General features: G+C 46.3%; 1 protein-coding gene across 4 annotated transcripts in view; it reads right to left on the minus strand.

The window, feature by feature from the left end:
* The window catches only part of LOC140427690 (mitogen-activated protein kinase kinase kinase 21-like), a 126,070-nt gene that overhangs the window by 7,186 nt on the left and 99,677 nt on the right, over positions 1-19,207 (minus strand). For 3 of the 4 annotated variants that reach the window (XM_072513203.1, XM_072513212.1, XM_072513221.1), the window contains exons 7-10: positions 18,358-18,480; positions 16,640-16,793; positions 8,228-8,328; positions 870-1,649 (exon numbers count right to left, since the gene is read on the minus strand). In XM_072513203.1, the coding sequence (XP_072369304.1) occupies positions 870-1,649; positions 8,228-8,328; positions 16,640-16,793; positions 18,358-18,480 (1,158 nt within the window). The remainder of the gene's footprint in view (positions 1-869; positions 1,650-8,227; positions 8,329-16,639; positions 16,794-18,357; positions 18,481-19,207) is intronic. The other variant, XM_072513193.1, reaches the window with a different exon arrangement.

Here is a 19,207-nt window from a genome sequence, read left to right on the forward strand (position 1 = left end):
TGGAGTTTGCACTTTCTCGTGTCTGCGTGGGTTTCCTCCGGGTGCTCCGGTTTCCTCCCACAGTCCAAAGATGTGCAAGTTAGGTGGATTTGCCATGCTAAATTGACCCTTAGTGTCCAAAAGATTAGGTGGGGTTACTTGGTTACGGGGATAGGGTGAGGGTGTGGGCTTAAGTAGGATGTTTTTTCCAAGGGCCGGTGCAGACTTGATGGGCCGAATGGCCTCCGTTGGCACTGTAAATTTAATGACCTATGATCTATCCAAGTTACAGAGCTCTATTGAAGCACATATAGGGAAGATTTTGAGCTTCTTCCAGTGGGACGGATACACCGGCTGCCAGTTGGTACGAGGCCTACATGTGGGTGGGTGGGTGGGTGGGTGGGTGGGTGGGGAGGAGGAGAAGAGGCAGTGGTGTAGTGGTATTGTCTCTGGACTAGCAATCCAGAGACCCAGAGTCATTCTCTGGGGACCCGGGTTCGAATCCCATCATGGTAGATAGTGAAATTTGAATTCAATAGAACAACGTGGAATTACAAGTCTGAAGATGAAACCATTGTCGATTGTTATAAAAACCCATCTGGTTCACTAATGTCCTTTAGGGAGGGAAATCGGTCATCCTTACTTGGTCTGGCCTACATGTGACTCCAGACTTACAGCGATGTGGTTGACTCTTTAATACCCTCAGGCAACAAATGCTGGCCCAGCCAACAGTACATCCCATGAATTAATAGATTAAAAAAATCAGGTGCGGAGTGGGGAATTCCAAGTGCAAATCGACATCGCCTCACTCATGGTGCAGCCTTCCAAGGGAGTGGCCCTGGAGCAAGGCATTTGGTTGGGGTCTTTGACAAATAAAAAAAACAACTTACTGGCTGGGTTTCCATCTGATGGCAGCTGGCCATGGTGGGTTACACTGTGATTAGTAGCTCCTTCTGCTGACACCGCACTGGATTCCTTCAGACTCATAAAAACCGGCTCGTCTATATCCGACAAAGTCGACTCATCCAGATCCTTGTGCACCCCGTTTACAGAACCGTTTGAAGGATCGTCAGTCAACAATGCTGGTCTGTGGGTGACAGCGTCCGGAGTGAGGGGTATGTTACAAACGGACGTATCCTCGCTGTCTGACCGGAGCAAGGACCTTGTGGAATTACATTTGGATATGGAAGACATCGACAAGAGGTTAACGGCGTGCGAGTTCAGTGAGGGAATGTTTGTCTCCTCCTTCCTGGAGACTGTCCTATTTGGAGGACTTGTGCTTCTACGGAATCTGCTGGTCCTCTGAAAGAGGCCCTCCCTTTTTTTCTTCTCCTCCTTGACCTCAATTTCCTCCGAGACCGGCGATTTATTCACTTCTCGGACATCAAACCCCAAGGCCACAGACGCAAGGAGCACAGCACACCCATACAGTACCATATCAGTCTTCTTCTTCTGCGTTAATCGTTTCAGGCTGTTGGTGGGAGTGACCTGCGGGGTGCTGTTGGCTGAACTGACGGGCGTCACCTCCTCCTGGCTTTCGTTGCTACCGTCTCCCTCTCCCTGATGATCTTTACGAAGAGGTAGATCAATATACACCTGACTAGGTAATTTGGACTGCTTTGGTCGGTTTTCATAATCTTCAGCTGCTCGTGTCTGTTCAGATGTGCTCCCTATAAATAAGAAAATTAGACAATTCACTACCACCGTCAGCACCTCTTACCATCCCAACACTAAAGCTAACGATCAAAAGGGATCAACAATTAGCTTCCAGTTCTCAGGACACAAGACTTCCATAATGCAGATCACGGTTGGGCGGCACGGTGGTGCAGTGGTTAGCACTGCTGCCTCACAGCGCTGAGGACCCAGGTTCGAATCTCGGCCCCAGGTCACTGTCCATGTGGAGTTTGCACATTCTCCCAGTGTCTGTCTCACCACAAAACCCAAAGATGCGCAGGGTAGGTGGATTGGTCACGCTAAATTGACCCTTAATTGGAAAAAAAACAATTGTGTACTCTAAATTTATTAATTTATAATTTAAAAAAAATAATACAGATCTCAGGGATCGTTTGGAACATTTTCTTGAGAGAACTGCCCAAATTTGAGGCTGACAATGGGTCTGAATCTATGCTTCCTCCCAGGGAACACAAAGTACCATGAAAATTAAACATTCCTTTTCTCAGCTTAAAACGTCCACTGTAGTGTGTGAACATTAGCAGCTAATTGCATCCAAGGTTTATCCAGCCATACAAACCACATGAAGTGGATTGCTAAGTCTGTGCTGACTTAGCTGATTATAGCCAAGGCTGTTGTAGGAGCACAATTGGTTTCAATGTCCCTGGGCTAAGATGGTCAGACGGCCTGTTCTGACTATGGACATTTACAAGTCAGCTGAGGAGAAGACCGAGCTTTGTTTTGAATGACCTCGGCCATGTTGATCAAACAACCTGGCTTGAGATCTCACCCTCGAGGCTCGGATATGATGAAAGAGATACCAGAGGGTTTCAACATTCAGATATTCACAAACAGGAGCAGGAAGCCCCCCTGAATCTAGTAGCACAACGCCAACCATATCGCCTCTAACTGAAATCAAGTGGCTCGTCACAAACTATGAATGAAAACTGCTGCAACATCCTGCCTCCCTCCTTCATGAGTTTTCATTCACAAAGTATCACCCACGGGTATAGCAGTCTCACCTCTGCGTCCCACTCCAGGATTGAACACAAAAATCAAGGCAGTACTAAGGGAGTGTTGCACTTTCGGAGGTGTCACCTTTTGGATAGGATTTTAAAACAAGGTCCCATCTCCCTGCTCGGGATGGGGGGGGATGTAAAAGATCTCATGACACTATTCTGAAGATGAGCAGGGGAGTTAGTCAGTGCTTCATATTTGTTCCTCAATCAACAGATTTGGACAATATCACATGGCTGCTTATGGGAGCTTCTGGTTTTCAATTTCCACAGAATCCCTACAGTGCAGAAGGAGCTTATTCGGCCCACCGTGCAAACATCTTTGGACAGATTAAGCCAGACAAATGTTCACTGACAGTGGGAGAGCATTTTAGTGATTGCAAGCACAACACTGTACGGTTCAAGTTTTTTATGGACAAGGGAAAAGATGACCTGCAAAAGACGGTTTTGGATTGGGGTAGGCAGATTTTACTAAAATAAGGCAGGATATGGCCAAAGTTGACTGGGAACAGCTTATTGCGGGAAAATCTACTGCGGACGGCATTCACAAAGGAAAATGGCAGAGTGCAGGTCCAACATGTTCCCTATAGGGGGAACTGTAAGAGCAAGTAGTTCAGGGAACCCTGGATGTCTGGGACAATACAGGACTGGATAAGGAGAAAGCAAAAGGCTTTTAGCAAGTCCAAAGGGGGAAATTCAACTGTGGCCCTAGAAGAATATAGGAAGTTCAAGAGAATCATAGAATTTACAGTGCAGAAGGAGGCCATTCGGCCCATAGAGTCTGCACCGGCTCTTGGAAAGAGCACCCTACCCAAGCCCGCACCACCCTATCCCCATAACCCAGTAACCCCACTCAACCAACACTAAGGGCAATTTAGCATGGCCAATCCACCTAACCTGCTTTTCTGAGCATCTGGAAAGACACTGCTTGATTAGGGATAGTCAGCACAGATTTGTGAGGGGTAGGTCTTGCCTTACAAGTCTTATTGAATTCTTTGAGGAGGTGACCAAGCATGTGGATGAAGGTAAAGCAGTGGATGTAGTGTACATGGATTTTAGTAAGGCATTTGATAAGGTTCCCCATGGTAGGCTTATGCAGAAAGTAAGGAGGCATGGGCTAGTGGGGAATTTGGCCAGTTGGATAACAAACTGGCCAACCGATAGAAGTCAGAGAGTGGTGGTGGATGGCAAATATTCAGCCTGGATCCCAGTTACCAGTGGCGTACCACAGGGATCAGTTCTGGGTCCTCCGCTGTTTGTGATTTTCATCAATGACTTGGATGAGGGAGTTGAAGAGTGGGTCAGTACATTTGCAGACGATACGAAGATTGGTGGAGTTGTGGATAGTGAGGAGGGCTGTTGTCGGCTGCAATGAGACATAGATAGGATGCAGAGCTGGGCTGAGAAGTGGCAGATGGAGTTTAACCCTGAAAAGTGTGAGGTTGTCCATTTTGGAAGGACAAATATGAATGCGGAATACAGGGTTAACGGTAGGGTTCTTGGCAATGTGGAGGAGCAGAGAGATCTTGGGGTCTATGTTCATACATCTTTGAAAGTTGGTTTAGCACACTGGGCTAAATCACTGGCTTTTAAAGCAGACCAAGGCAGGCCAGCAGCACGGTTCAATTCCCGTACCAGCCTCCCCGAACAGGCGCCGGAATGTGGCGACTAGGGGCTTTTCACAGTAACTTCATTGAAGCCTACTTGTGACAATAAGCGATTTTCATTTCATTTCATTTCATTCATTTCAAGTTGCCACTCAAGTGGCTAGAGCTGTGAAGAAGGCCTATGGTGTGCCAGCGTTCATTAACAGAGGGATTGAATTTAAGAGCCGTGAGGTGATTATGCATCTGTACAAAGCCTTGGTAAGGCCACATTTGGAGTACTGTGTACAGTTCTGGTCGCCTCATTTTAGGAAGGATGTGGAAGCTTTGGAAAAGGTGCAAAGGATATTTACCAGGATGTTGCCTGGAATGGAGAGTAGGTCTTACGAGGAAAGGTTGAGGGTGCTAGGCCTTTTCTCATTAGAACGGAGAAGGATAAGGGGCGACTTGATAGAGGTTTATAAGATGAGCAGGGGAATAGATAAGAGTAGACAGTCAGAGACCTTTTCCCCAGGTGGAACAAACCATTACAAGGGGACATAAATTTAAGGTGAATGGTGGAAGATATAGAGGGGGATGTCAAAGGTAGGTTCTTTACCCAGAGAGTAGTGGGGGCATGGAATGCACTGCCTGTGGAAGTAGTGGAGTCGGAAATATTAGGGACCTTCAAGCAGCTATTGGATAGGTACATGGATCACGGTAGAATGATATAGTATAGATTAATTTGTTCTTAAGGGCAGCACGGTAGCATTGTGGATAGCACAATTGCTTCACAGCTCCAGGGTCCCAGGTTCGATTCCGGCTTGGGTCACTGTCTGTGCGGAGTCTGCACATCCTCCCAGTGTGTGCGTGGGTTTCCTCCCACAGTCCAAAGATGTGCAGGTTAGGTGGATTGGCCAAATTGCCCTTAGTGTTGGGTGAGGTTACTGGGTTATGGGGATAGGGTGGAGGTGTTGACCTTGGGTAGGGTGCTCTTTCCAAGAGCCGGTGCAGACTCGATGGGCCTCATGGCCTCATTCTGCACTGTAAATTCTATGATAATCTAGGACAAAGGTTCGGCACAACATCGTGGGCCGAAGGGCCTGTTCTGTGCTGTATTTTTCTATGTTCTATATTCTATCTTTGGACTGTGGGAGGAAACCGGTGCACCCGGAGGAAGCCCACGCACACACGGGGAGAATGTGCAGACTCCGCACAGACAGTGACCCAGCCGGGAATCGAACCTGGGACCCTAGAGCTGTGAAGCAATTGCGCTAACCACTATGCTACCGTGCTGTTCAGAGAACCTAAGAAAGCAATTGGAAGAGCATGAAAAAGGACTTGCGAATAAGATTAGGGAGAACTCTAAATACATCAAAGGGAAGAGGTTAACCAGGGAAAGAGTAGGGCCCATTAGAGACTGAGTGGGAAATCTGTGTGTGAAGCCGTGGGATATTGCTGGGGCATTTTTTTTTCTATAAATTTAGAGTACCCAATTCATTTTTTCCAATTAAGGGGCAATTTAGCGTGGCCAATCCACCTAGCCTGCACATCTTTTGGATTGTGGGGGCGAAACCCACGCAAACACGGGGAGAATGTGCAAACTCCACACGGACAGTGACCCAGATCGATCCTGGGACCTCGGCGCCGTGAGGCAGCGGGGCTAACCCACTGCGCCACCGTGCTGCCCTCTTGCTAGGGTATTAAATGAATACTTCTCATCGGTCTTCACTCAGGAGGAAGACGACACAGGTACTGACTTCAGGAGATGGGACTGAGGACCTTAAGCAGTTTGACGCAGGAAGTGAGGAGGTATTGGAGCTTTGACGGGCTTAAAACTAGACAAATCCCCAGGCCTGGATGAACTGCTTCCCAGGCTGCTGAGGGAGGCAAAGCAGGAAATTGCAGGGGCTCTGTCGCAAGTTTTTAATTCCTCATTTGTCACCGGAGAAGTGTCGGAGGACTGGAGAGCAGCTAATGTTGTTCCCCTTTTCAAGAAGGGTGGTAGAGAGAAACCAGGGAATTACAGACCGGTGAGTCTCGCGTCAGTGGTAGGGAAACAGCTGCAGAAACTTCAGAAGGAGACAATTAATTTCCATTTGCAAAGGCATGAGTTAATTAGGGACAGTCAGCATGGCTTTGTCAGAGGGAGGGCATGCCTAATAAATTTGATAAATTTTTGATAAAGTGACTGAGTATGTGGATAAAGGAAGTGCAGTTGATGTAGTTTGGGATTTTAACAGAGCCTTTGACATGGGAGACTGACTGAGAAGGTTGGAGCACATGGAATTCTTGGAAACCTGGCGAGATGGATCCAAAACTGGCTTAGTAATTGCACTAGGGTAGTGGTAGAAGGCTGTTTGAGTAACCAGAGGCCTGTGTCCAGCAGCGTACCACAGGGTTCTATGTTCTATATGGAAAGTGCTGAGTTCCTTATTGTTTGTTTTTTATAGTAAATATATATGATATAGACGGGAATGTGGGGGTGGGGGGGAATGATAAGCAAGTTTGCAGACGACACCAAGATTGGTAGGGTGAACAGTGAAGAAGAGGGTCATGGGTGACAGGAAGATATAGATGGGTTGGTCAGATGGGCAGAGCATTGGCAGATGGTATTTAACCCAGATAAGTGCGAGGTGATGCACTTTGGAAGAAGAAATAGGACAAGGGAGTGTGTAATGAATGGCAGGACATCAGGAAGCTCAGAGGAACAGATGGATCTTGGGGTACCTGTTCACAGATCCCTGAAAGTGGCACAGCGGGTGAATAGGGTAGTTACGAAGGCATTTGGGGCGGCGCAGTGGTTAACAATGCTGCCTCACGGTGCCGAGGTCCCAGGTTCGATCCCAGCTCTGGGTCACTGTCCGTGTGGAGTTTGCACATTCTCCCCGTGTTTGCGTGGGTTTCGCCCCCACAACCCAAAGATGTGCAGGGCAGGTGGATTGGTCATGCTAAATTGCCCCTTAATTGGAAAAAATGAATTGGGAACTCTAAATTTATTTAATTTTTAAGTTAAGGCGGCATTTGGGACACTTGCCTTTATGAGTCATGGCATAGAACATAAGAGCAAGGAGGTTATGTTGGAGATGTACAGAAGGTTGGTTAGGCCACAGCTGGAGTACTGGTCACCTCACTATAGGAAGGTGGTGATTGCACTGGAGGGGTACAGAGGTTAATCACCAGGCTGTTGCCTGATATGGAGCATCTGAGCTATAAGGAGACACTGGTTAGACTTGGATTGTTTTCTTTAGAGTAGAGAAGGCCGAGGGGGGATATGATTGAGGTATAAGATCATGAGGGATTTGGACAGGGTAAATAGGAAGCAGCTATTCCCCTTGGTTGAGGGGTCAATCACAAGGGGGCATAGTTTTAGGGTGAGAAGCAGGAGACTGCTGGGAGATTTGCGAAAAGAAAATTGACTCAGCGTGGTGAGCATCTGGAATGCACTGCCTGGGAAGGTAGCAGAGCCTGGAAAACACAACCTTTAAAAAAGCACTTGAATGAAGCACTTGGAATGCCATCACATTCAAGGATGCGGGACAAGTGCTGGGAAGTGGGATTAGTGCGAGATTACGGGTAGTTATTGTCAGTGCAGACTCAATGGGTCTTTTCTAAGCTGTGACTCTATGAACGGGCAATTTATCATGGCCAATCCACCTAACTCGCACATATTTGGACTGTGAGGGGAAACCGGAGCACCCGGAGGAAACCCACAGAGACACTGGGAGAACGTGCAAATTCCACAGTCACCCAAGGCCCCTCACAGGTTTCCTACATTATAACAGTGGCTATACTTCAAAGGTTGGCTGTAAAGCACTTTGAGACATCCGCTGCTGGTGAAAAGTGCTATATATATATGCAAGGTTTCTCACTGTCACATCCAAGGATCATAAGGTTCCTTTACCAGCTTGGAGTAGCTAGTTAAAACTGCACATGGAATGTAAAACATTTAACAGAGGTAAGGGTAAAAACTCATACCTTGGTCCGGAACGTTTGCAAAAACTGAGGTTAGAGGTAAAGTTGGAGTCTTCAATAAACTTGTAGACCATGGATTGTTTCCATCTGACAAAGGCCTTGTCCTAAAATTTCAAACAAAAATCATTTTTTAAATCTTCTTATTCCTCATCGTGTTCTACATATCTCCCACTAGTGTCCCAGTGTACACCATGAAAGAGAAGGTTGTACAGGCCCAGGCCTGTTGTCACAGCCATTCACGGGAGCAGTGGGGAGAGGATAAACTAAGCCTATTAGTTACCTGCAGACAGAATCAGGAGCTGGAATGGATTGGAGGGGAATTGGGAGCTGTGGAAGAGGGCAAATTGAAGCCCAGGCTTGGGGCCTATCACTTACCTGCCGAGAGAGATGAAGCATGAGACAGCACCACGGTAGCGCAAGTGATTAGGGCAGCACGGTAGCACAAGTGATTAGCACTGTGACTTCACAGCGCCAGGGTCACAGGTTCGATTCCCTGCTGGGTCACTGTCTGTGCAGAGTCTGCACGTTCTCCCCGTGTCTGCATGGGTTTCCTCCGAGTGCTCCGGTTTCCTCCCACAGTCCAAAGACGTGCAGGTTAGGTGGATTGGCCATGATAAATTGCCCTTAGTGACCAAAAAGGTTAGGAGGGGTTATTGGGTTACGGGGATAGGGCTTAAGTGGGTCGGTGCAGATCGATGGGCCAAATGGCCTCCTTTTGCACTGTATGTTCTATGTTCTAGAAAGCAAATGGTAGCAGTGGAGTGGGGATAAATTGAGGCCCAGGCTCGGGGCCTATCACTTAACCGCAGAGCAAACCGCAGAGCATGGGCCAACCCACAGTTCAGAAAAAGAAAAATCAAACTGACATGGCAGAAATTATAGACCACAGTTTAGTTGAGTTTAGTAGCTGTGTTTCCTTATTTCCAATGCTTGGGTGTTAGTCAAAGCAGGAAAATTAAAACTTTAATTGAAAAAAAAAAAATGAGTTAAGCAAAACATTTCAGTTAACTTCCATATAGAACATAGAAAAATACAGCACAGAACAGGCCCTTCGGCCCACGATGTTGTGCCGAACCTTCGTCCTAGATTAATCATAGAATTTACAGTGCAGAAGGAGGCCATTCGGCCCATCGAGTCTGCACCGGCTCTTGGAAAGAGCACCCTACCCAAGGTCAACACCTCCACCCTATCCCCATAACCCAGTAACCCCACGCAACACTAAGAGCAATTTTGGACACTATGGGCAATTTAGCCTGGCCAATCCACCTAACCTGCACATCTTTGGACTGTGGGAGGAAACCGGAGCACCCGGAGGAAACCCACGCACACACGGGGAGGATGTGCAGACTCCGCACAGACAGTGACCCAAGCCAGAATCAAACCTGGGACCCTGGAGCTGTGAAGGAATTGTGCTATCCACAATGCTACCGTGCTGCTTTTAAGAACAAATTTATCTACACTACATCATTCTACTGTAATCCATGTACCTATCCAATAGCTGCTTGAAGATCCCTAATGATGTAAAGGCAACATCCTGGTAAATCTCCTTTGCACCTTTTCCAAAGCTTCCACATCCTTCCTAAAATGAGGCGACCAGAACTGTACACAGTACTCCAAATGTGGCCTTATCAAGGTTTTGTACAGCTGCATCACCACCTCACAGCTCTGAAATTCAATCCCTCTGTTAATGAACGCTAGCACACCATAGGCCTTCTTCACAGTTCTATCCACTTGAGTGGCAACTTTCAAAGATGTATGAACATTGACCCCAAGATCTCTCTGCTCCTCCACATTGCCAAGAATCCTACCATTAACCCCGTATTCCGCATTCATATTTGTCCTTCCAAAATGGACCTCACACTTTTCATGGTTAAACTCCATCTGCCACTTCTCAGCCCAGCTCTGCATCCTATCTATGTCTCTTTGCAGCCGACAACAGCCCTCCTCACTATCCACAACTCCACCAATCTTCGTATCGTCTGCAAATTTACTGACCCACCCTTCAACTCCCTCATCCAAGTCATTAATGAAAATCACAAACAGCAGGGGACCCAGAATTGATCCCTGCGGTACACCACTGGTAACTGGGATCCAGGCTGAATATTTGCCATCCACCACCACTCTCTGACTTCTATCGGTTAGCCAGTTCGTTACCCAACTGGCCAAATGTCCCACTATCCCATGCCTCCTTACTTTCTGCAGAAGCCTACCATGGGGAACCTTATCAAATGCCTTACTAAAATCCATGTACACTACATCCACTGCTTTACCTTCATCCACATGCTTGGTCACCTCCTCAAAGAATTCAATAAGACTTGTAAGGCAAGACCTACCCCTCACAAATCCGTGCTGACTATCCCTAATCAAGCAGTGTCTTTCCAGATGCTCAGAAATCCTACCCTTCAGTACCCTTTCCATGACTTTGCCTACCACCGAAGTAAGACTAACTGGCCTGTAATTCCCTGGGTTATCCCTATTCCCTTTTTTTGAACAGGGGCACGACATTCGCCACTCTCCAATCTCCTGGTACCACCCCTGTTGACAGTGAGGACGAAAAGATCATTGCCAACGGCTCTGCAATTTCATCTTTTGCTTCCCATAGAATCCTTGGATATATCCCGTCAGGCCCGGGGGACTTGTCTATCCTCAAGTTTTTCAAAATGCCCAACACATCTTCCTTCCTGACAAGTAAGGGGCTGGTTTAGCTCACTGGGCTAAATCGCTGGCTTTTAAAGCAGACCAAGGCAAGCCAGCAGCACGGTTCAATTCCCGTACTAGCCTCCCCGAACAGGCGCCGGAATGTGGCGACTAGGGGCTTTTCACAGTAACTTCATTGAAGCCTACTTGTGACAATAAGCGATTTTCATTTTTCATTTCATTTCATTTTCAAGTATTTCCTCGTGCTTACCAGTCTGTTTCACGCTGTCCTCTCCAACAATATGGCCACTCTCATTTGTAAATACTGAAGAAAAGTACTCGTTCAAGACCTCTCCAATCTCTTCAGACTCAATACACAATCTCCCGCTACTGTCCTTGATCGGACCTACCCTCGCTCTAGTCATTCTCATATTTCTCACATGTGTAAAAGGCCTTGGGGTTTTCCTTGATCCTACCTGCCAAAGATTGTTCATGCCTTCTCTTAGCTCTCCTAATCCCTTTCTTCAGTTCCCTCCTGGCTATCTTGTATCTCCCCAGCGCCCTGTCTGAACCTTGTTTCCTCAGCCTTACATAAGTCTCCTTCTTCCTCTTAACAAGACATTCAGCCTCTCTTGTCAACCATGGTTCCCTCACTCGACCATCTCTTCCCTGCCTGACAGGGACATACATATCAAGGACACGTAGTACCTGTTCCTTGAACAAGTTCCACATTTCACTTGTGTCCTTCCCTGACAGCCTATGGCCCCAACTTATGCACTTCAATTCTTGTCTGACAACATCGTATTTATCCTTCCCCCAATTGTAAACCTTGCCCTGTTGCACGCACCTATCCCTCTCCATTACTAAAGTGAAAGTCACAGAATTGTGGTCACTATCTCCAAAATGCTCCCCCACTAACAAATCTATCACTTGTCCTGGTTCATTACCAAGTACCAAATCCAATATGGCCTCCCCTCTGGTTGGGCAATCTACATACTGTGTTAGAAAAGCTTCCTGGACACACTGCACAAACACCACCCCATCCAAACTATTTGATCTAAAGAGTTTCCACTCAATGTTTGGGACGTTGAAGTCACCCATGACTACTACCCTGTGACTTCTGCACCTTTCCAAAATCTGTTTCCCAATCTGTCCTCCACATCTCTGCTACTATTGGGGGGCCTATAGAAAACTCCTAACAAGGTGACAGCTCCTTTCCTATTTCTGACTTCAACCCATACTACCACAGTAGGCAGATACTCCTCGAACTGCCATTCTGCAGCTGTTATACTATCTCTAATTAACAATGCCACCCCCCCCCCCCCCACCTCTTTTACCACCCTCCCTAATCTTATTGAAACATCTATAACCAGGGACCTCCAACAACCATTTCTGCCCCTCTTCTATCCAAGTTTCCGTGATGGCCACCACATCGTAGTCCCAAGTACCGATCCATGCCTTAAGTTCACCACCTTATTCCTGATGCTTCTTGCGTTGAAGTATACACACTTCAACCCTTCTCTGTGCCTGCAAGTACTCTCCTTTGTCAGTGTTCCCTTCCCCACTGCCTCACTACACGCTTTGGCGTCCTGAATATCGGCTACCTTAGTTGCTGGACTACAAATCCGGTTCCCATTCCCCTGCCAAATTAGTTTAAACCCTCCCGAAGAGTACTAGAAAACCTCCCTTCCAGGATATTGGTGCCCCTCTGGTTTAGATGCAACCCGTCCTGCTTGTACAGATCCCACCTTCCCCGGAATGTGCTCCAATTATCCAAATATCTGAAGCCCTCCCTCCTACACCATTCCTGCAGCCGTGTGTTCAGCTGCACTCTCTCCCTATTCCTAGTCTCGCTATCAAGTGGCACCGTCAACAAACCAGAGATGACAACACTGTCTGTCCTGGCTTTTAACTTCCAGCCTAACTCCCTAAACTCGTTTATTATCTCCACACCCCTTTTCCTACCTACGTCGTTGGTACCAATGTGCACCACGACTTCTGGCTGCTCCCCCTCCCCCTTAAGGATCCTGAAGACACGATCCGAGACATCCCTGGCCCTGGCACCCAGAAGGCAACATACCTTCCGGGAGTCTCGCTCGCGACCACAGAATCTCTTATCTATTCCCCTAACCATTGAATCTCCTATTACTATTGCTTTTCTATTCTCCCCCCTTCCCTTCTGAGCCCCAGAGCCAGACTCAGTGCCAGAGACCCGGCCGCTAGGGCCTCCCCCCGGTAGGTCATCTCCCCCCCCCAACAGCATCCAAAACGGTATACCTGTTTTGAAGGGGAACGTCCACGAGGGATCCCTGCACTGTCTGCCTGATTGTTTTCTTTCCCCTGACTGTAACCCAGCTACTCTTGTCCTGTACCTTTGGTGTGGTTACCTCCCTGTAACTCTTCTCTATAACCCCCTCTGCCTCCCGGATGATCCGAAGTTCATCCAGCTCCAGCTCCAGTTCCCCAACACGGTCTTTGAGGAGCTGGAGTTGGGTGCACTTACCGCAGGTATAGTCAGTGGGGACACCGGTGGTATCCCTCACCACCCACATCCTACAGGAGGGGCATGCAACTGGCCTAGCCTCCATCCCCTCTTACCTTACAGAATATAGCTGCCCTGTGGACCAACTGGACCTCCGCCCTCCGACTCTGCTCCCAGTCAGCTGCACTCTCTGTAAACTCCTGGCCCCCTTCTCGCTCTTTGCGGAAATGTAGGAAACAAAATGAAATGAGCACCTTCCTCCCTCCTCACCTAACTCCCTCAGTCACCAAACTCTCACTATAGCACTCAAATGCACCAAATTCAGCACTCCCTCAGTCACCCAACGCTCACCATAGCACTCAAATGTACCAAATTCAGCACTCAGTGCAAACAAAGTCTGCATGTAGGTGGATCACTTTTATACTGCAAATCTAGCCTCTGAAAACTGGCCTAATCCAATTAACTAATTAACAAGCTCCAGCTGCAAGTACTTACGAGTAGAACCTTTGTTTAAAGCTGATTGAAAATTTACCTTCTTCTAAACCAAACAGCAACTTTTAAGTTAATTAACTAAATAAAAGACTAGACTTTAGATAAAAACAAACCCTTATACTCCCTCAGTCACCAAACTCTCACTATAGCACTCAAATGCACCAAATTCAGCACTCAGTGCAAACATATATTTAATTAATGTCAACAGAAGAGAAGTGAATAGCTGCTGAGTCATTCTTTTTAAAGTAATAAACTTTATTATCAATTAGATGGAGGAATGGCAGGGCGGTACTGACCTCTGCAGTGTATATCCTGTTCCATGTGGGAACCCTAGGATGCTTTTCATCCCTCGAGCCCGCTCTACCATTCAACTAGTTCATGGCTGATCTTCCATCTCAACACCATTTTACTGCACTATCCCCATATCCTTTGATGTTTCTACTATCGGCAAATCTACCAATTTCTATCTGGAACGTACTCAGTAACTGAGCTTCCATAGTCCTCGGAAGTAGAGGACTCCAAAAATTCACCATCCTGAGTGAAGAAATTCCTCCTCACTCAGTCTTAAATGGCCTACTACTTATTCTGAGACTGTGTTCCCCGGTTCTAGAACACCAGCCAGACAAAATATACGGACATACACATTGGGGCAGGAATAGGCCACCTTGGCCCTTCAAGTCTGTTCTGCCATTCAATAAGATCATGGCTCATCTGACGGTAACTCCCATTTATTCCTGATAGCCTTTCACCCCTTTGTGAAAAATCCATTTATCTCTGCCGTGAAAACATTCAAAGACTCTGCTTCCATTGCCTTTTGAGGAAGAGAGTTTCAGAGACTCTTCACCCTCAGAGGAAAAATACTCACCTGTCATAAATGGACCCCTTATTTTTAAACAGTTTTTGATTCTCTCACAGGAGGAAACATCCTCTTCATACCCACCCTTGTCAAGACCCCTCAGGATCTTGTATGTTTCAATCAAGTCACCCCTGACTCTTCTACATTGCAACAGGTGCAAGCCTTGCCTGTCTAATTTCTCCTCTAAGACAACCTGTCGATTTCTGGTATTATTTCCTGCATCTACCCTGTTAAGCCCTGTAAAAATTTTGTATGGTTCAATGAGATTGCCTCTCATTCTTTTAAACTCTACAAAATACAGGCCTGGCTTCATCAGTCTCCCCTCACAGGATGATCCTGCCATCAGTCTGGTGAACGTTTATAGCACTAACTCTATTGCAAGTATAATCCTTCCTCGGGAAAGGAGACCAAAACACTAAGCAATATCCGTGTACAGTTTCATCAAGGCTCTACACAACTGCCGCAAGACTTATTTGCTCCTGTGAATGACCTCCTCCTGTGCTGTAACCATTCTATGATTCTACACATCCTTATCTGAGAGAAAACACTGCATCATAAAAGGAAAATTGTGTGTTCTTCAACAATTGAGTTAGTACTGGTTGACTTCAGAGGGAATTACATTCAGGGCTTGCATGCCATGAACATTGCTTCACTCTTCCAGTTCCTAATTACAGTTCCACAGCACAACGGGGCCAGGATAATTCATCTTGGATACCATTACAAGTTTTTTAAAAAATCCTCTCACCTGTCAAACTATTCCTTTCCCATCCTCATCACCTGAAGGTGTTCCACAAAAACCCTATGGTGTCTAACTAAAGTGATCATTTGCATATTAACCAGACGTGACCCGTAACAGATGGATGTTGGGGGGCATCACTGCTCAGTCTCATCTAACCCTTGCCCAATAGCAAATGCAGAATGCCAGGCAGATTTGAAATGGGAAGTTTCACAAATTTCTCTTTTTTTTTTAATAAACACAGGACTGCTGGAACTAAATTTAATAATAGAATCCTAGAATAACATAGAACATACAGTGCAGAAGGAGGCCATTCGGCCCATCGAGTCTGCACCGACCCACTTAAGCCCTCACTTTCATCCTATCCCCGTAACCCAATAACCCCTCCTAACCTTTTTGGTCACTATGGACAATTTATCATGGCCAATCCACCTAACCTGCATGTCTTTGGACTGTGGGAGGAAACCGGAGCACCCGGAGGAAACCCACGCAGACACGGGGAGAAAGTGCAGACTCCGCATAGACAGTGACCCAGCGGGGAATCGAACCTGGGACCCTGGCGCTGTGAAGCCACAGTGCTAGCCACTTGTGCTACCGTGCTGCTAACACAACTGAGCGAGGCCATCTGATCCATTATACTGATGCCAGCTGTTTTGTACAACTATCCAAATAATCCCAGTCTCCAGCTCCTTCCCCAGCAAGTGGTCCCGTTACCACCCTTTTAATGATCACCAGCTAATTCAGGAAAATAGAGATCCAACTTGGAGCTAATCCTGCTCTCGGCAGCTCAATTACTCAGTCTTTAATCAGCCGAGGACGATGTGCCAAGAGATTTTTTGGGGGGTCGCTGAAAAGTGTGTGAACATCAGGCAAGTGTGGATTCAGGCAGAACTGTGATGCCCTCCACAGTCAATCTGGAAATAAAACTGGTCTTGGTGACCGTTACAACTTATCTTTGATTGTTGTAAAGTTGTAAAAACCCATCTGGTTCACTAATGTCCTTTAGGGGAATGAAATCTGCCTCCTTATCCGGTCTGGCTACACGCGACTCAAAACCCACAGCAATGTGATTTACCTTTAACTGCCCTCTGAAATGGCCTAGAAAGCCATACAGTTCAAGGGCAATTAGGGATAGGTAACAAAGACTGTAAGAATTGAACCCAACCATAATATTTGTGACTGGGGAAAAAAGGTCCATTTATCAGTACTCACCTTTCCTCACAACTGGCTCGGTCCTTGGTTTGCATAGAACTAGGTCCCCAAGTCCGCCCCTTTTTTCTGCAAGCTTTCTGCACCTCCTCGTCATAATCTTCCTGCCGATAAATGGTGCTCTTACCCCAGGTTCTATTGCTCTCATCAAGGGTAACTATACAAAACAGAGTAAGAACATTAAATGTGTTAGAAGAGTGTGAAGAATGTGGAATGACCCCCTGAAGAGTCACAAGAATCGTCACGAAATAGAAAATGCTGGAAAATCTCAGCAGGCCTGGCAGCATCTGTAGGGAGAGAAAAGAGTCAATGTTTTGAGTCCGATGGCTCTTTGTCAGATCTTTTCTCTCCCTACAGATGCTGCCAGACCTACTGAGATTTTCCAACATTTTCTCTTTAGTTTCTGATTCCAGTATCCGCAGTAATTTCCTTTTTACACAGGAATCATCAAGTAGATTTTAAATTAAATAAAAAGCAAAAACGCTCAGAGACAGCCAGGCGACACAGAGAGCACAGATGAATTAGACCACAGAATCCCAGCAAAAAAGAAATCCTAAAAGTTAAAGCATTTTGCTTCAATGGGTGCCAAAAAGACCAAGAGCCGAGGAGGAACAGTCAAATTGTAGTAGCAACCAAATGGTGAGGAGCAGAACCCGCAACAAGAGGAAAAGATGGATCAATTGACAGATGTCTGCCCACAGGCAGATTTAATCTTAAATGCACTGTTCAGTGGTGACTGCCTGCAGTCAAGGCTGTCAAAATATAAAAGCATTCACTTCAAAAGAAGTGAAGTCAAGGATAAAGAAAGGTCAGTTTGTTCAACCCATTCGTCTCGTATTAACTTTCAGCACGGTATGTAATTGGACTTTGATTAACCCTGGTGATTTTCATCTCTATTAACCTGCTTGGTAGATCATTTCAAACTTTCATCACTTTTCAAAGGGGCTGGGGAAAAAAGCAACCGGCTATAATCTAAATCTATTAAAATGATCAGGCCATGTGAAGGTATCGCGGAGCAAATGCGAGATGAATTTGAATTCAAACTTTCGTCATTAATATTGACAACATTTTGTTTTGTTACAATTTTCCTCATGTGGCTAGTTCCAAGCCATGCTTGAATTCGCAGGTTGGGTGTGCATACATAGTAAGTGCAACTGCCATCGATACCAACTTAACATCAGCTCCTTTTTAAAAAATTTGTTCATGAGATGTGGGCTTCGCAGACTCGGCCAGCATTTATTGCCCATCCCTAATTGCCCTCGAGGGGGCAGTTAAGAGTCAATCATGTTGCTGTGGATCTGGAGTCACATGTAGGCCAGACCAGGTAAGGACGGCAGATTTCCTTCCCCTAAAGGACATTAGTGAACCAGATGGGTTTTTATGACAATTGACAATGGTTTCATGGTCATCATTAGACTTCTAATTCTAGATTTTTATTGAATTCAAATTTCGCCAGTGGGATTTGATCCTGGTTCCCCAGTGCATTGGAAATAGAAATTGAAAGATATATAAAAACGGGTTGACAATTCACTGTCACCCATTTTACATTAGCATACAGTCAAAATTATTCCCACAGTCTGTAAAGTGAATGCTCAGACATATCAGACAAATTAGATAACTGGAGGAATTGGTTTCATTGCTTTAGGAGGGACACCACTGAACACTGCATTATGGAGAACAAAGATGCATTGCTTCCTGATGATTTAACACAAAAGCCTTGCCTTTTGTCTTAGCCCTACTGAGGGGTTTGCTTGCATATTCACTTGCGATATCCACATCCTGCTGGTATACATATATGCTGTTGCGGTGGCCGCTGGAATTGGCAGCGTCTGTTTTGGAGCTCACTGAGGAAAGTAAACAAAATGGGGGAGGGTGGTGGAGGGGTAAAAGCTGTCTGTTTTAGTTTAAGTACAATTATTTTTGAAGCTCTGTTATTTGTGTGCAGAAGGAAATTTACAATAACCACTTGGATCAGGAACAATACTGCACTGGGGCAATGGTGCCGTAATGGTAATGTCACTGGACTCGGAATTCAGACAGCCTGCCTAATATTCTGGGACATGGGCTCAAATCCCACCATGCAGCTGGTGGAATTGAATAAATCAGGAATATAAAGCTCGTCTCAGTAATGGTGACCATAAACGATATAAAAATCCACGTGGTTCATTAATATTCTCCACTTGCCTGGATGATGAGGGCAGCATCAATAATACTCAAGGAGCTTGACACCACCCATTGGCACCCCATCCACCATGGACACACAGTGGCAGCAGTGTGTACAATCTTTTAGGTGCACTGCAGCAACTCACCAAGGCTCCTTCGACAGCACCGTCCAAACCCGCGGCCTCCATTCACCGAGAAGGACAAAGGCAGCAGATGTATGGGAACACTGTCGCCTGCAGGTTCCCCTCCAAGCCACACACCATCCTGACTTGGAACTACATTGAACGTTCCTACACTGTCGCTGGGTCAAAATTCTGGAACTCCCTCCCTAACAGCACTGTGTGTACCTACATCATATGGACTGAAAGTGGCTTATCGCCACCTTTTCAAGGGCAGTTAATGGGCAAT

The sequence above is a fragment of the Scyliorhinus torazame genome, chromosome 1, assembly GCF_047496885.1.
Source record: "Scyliorhinus torazame isolate Kashiwa2021f chromosome 1, sScyTor2.1, whole genome shotgun sequence".
NCBI classification, from domain to species: Eukaryota; Metazoa; Chordata; class Chondrichthyes; order Carcharhiniformes; family Scyliorhinidae; genus Scyliorhinus; species Scyliorhinus torazame.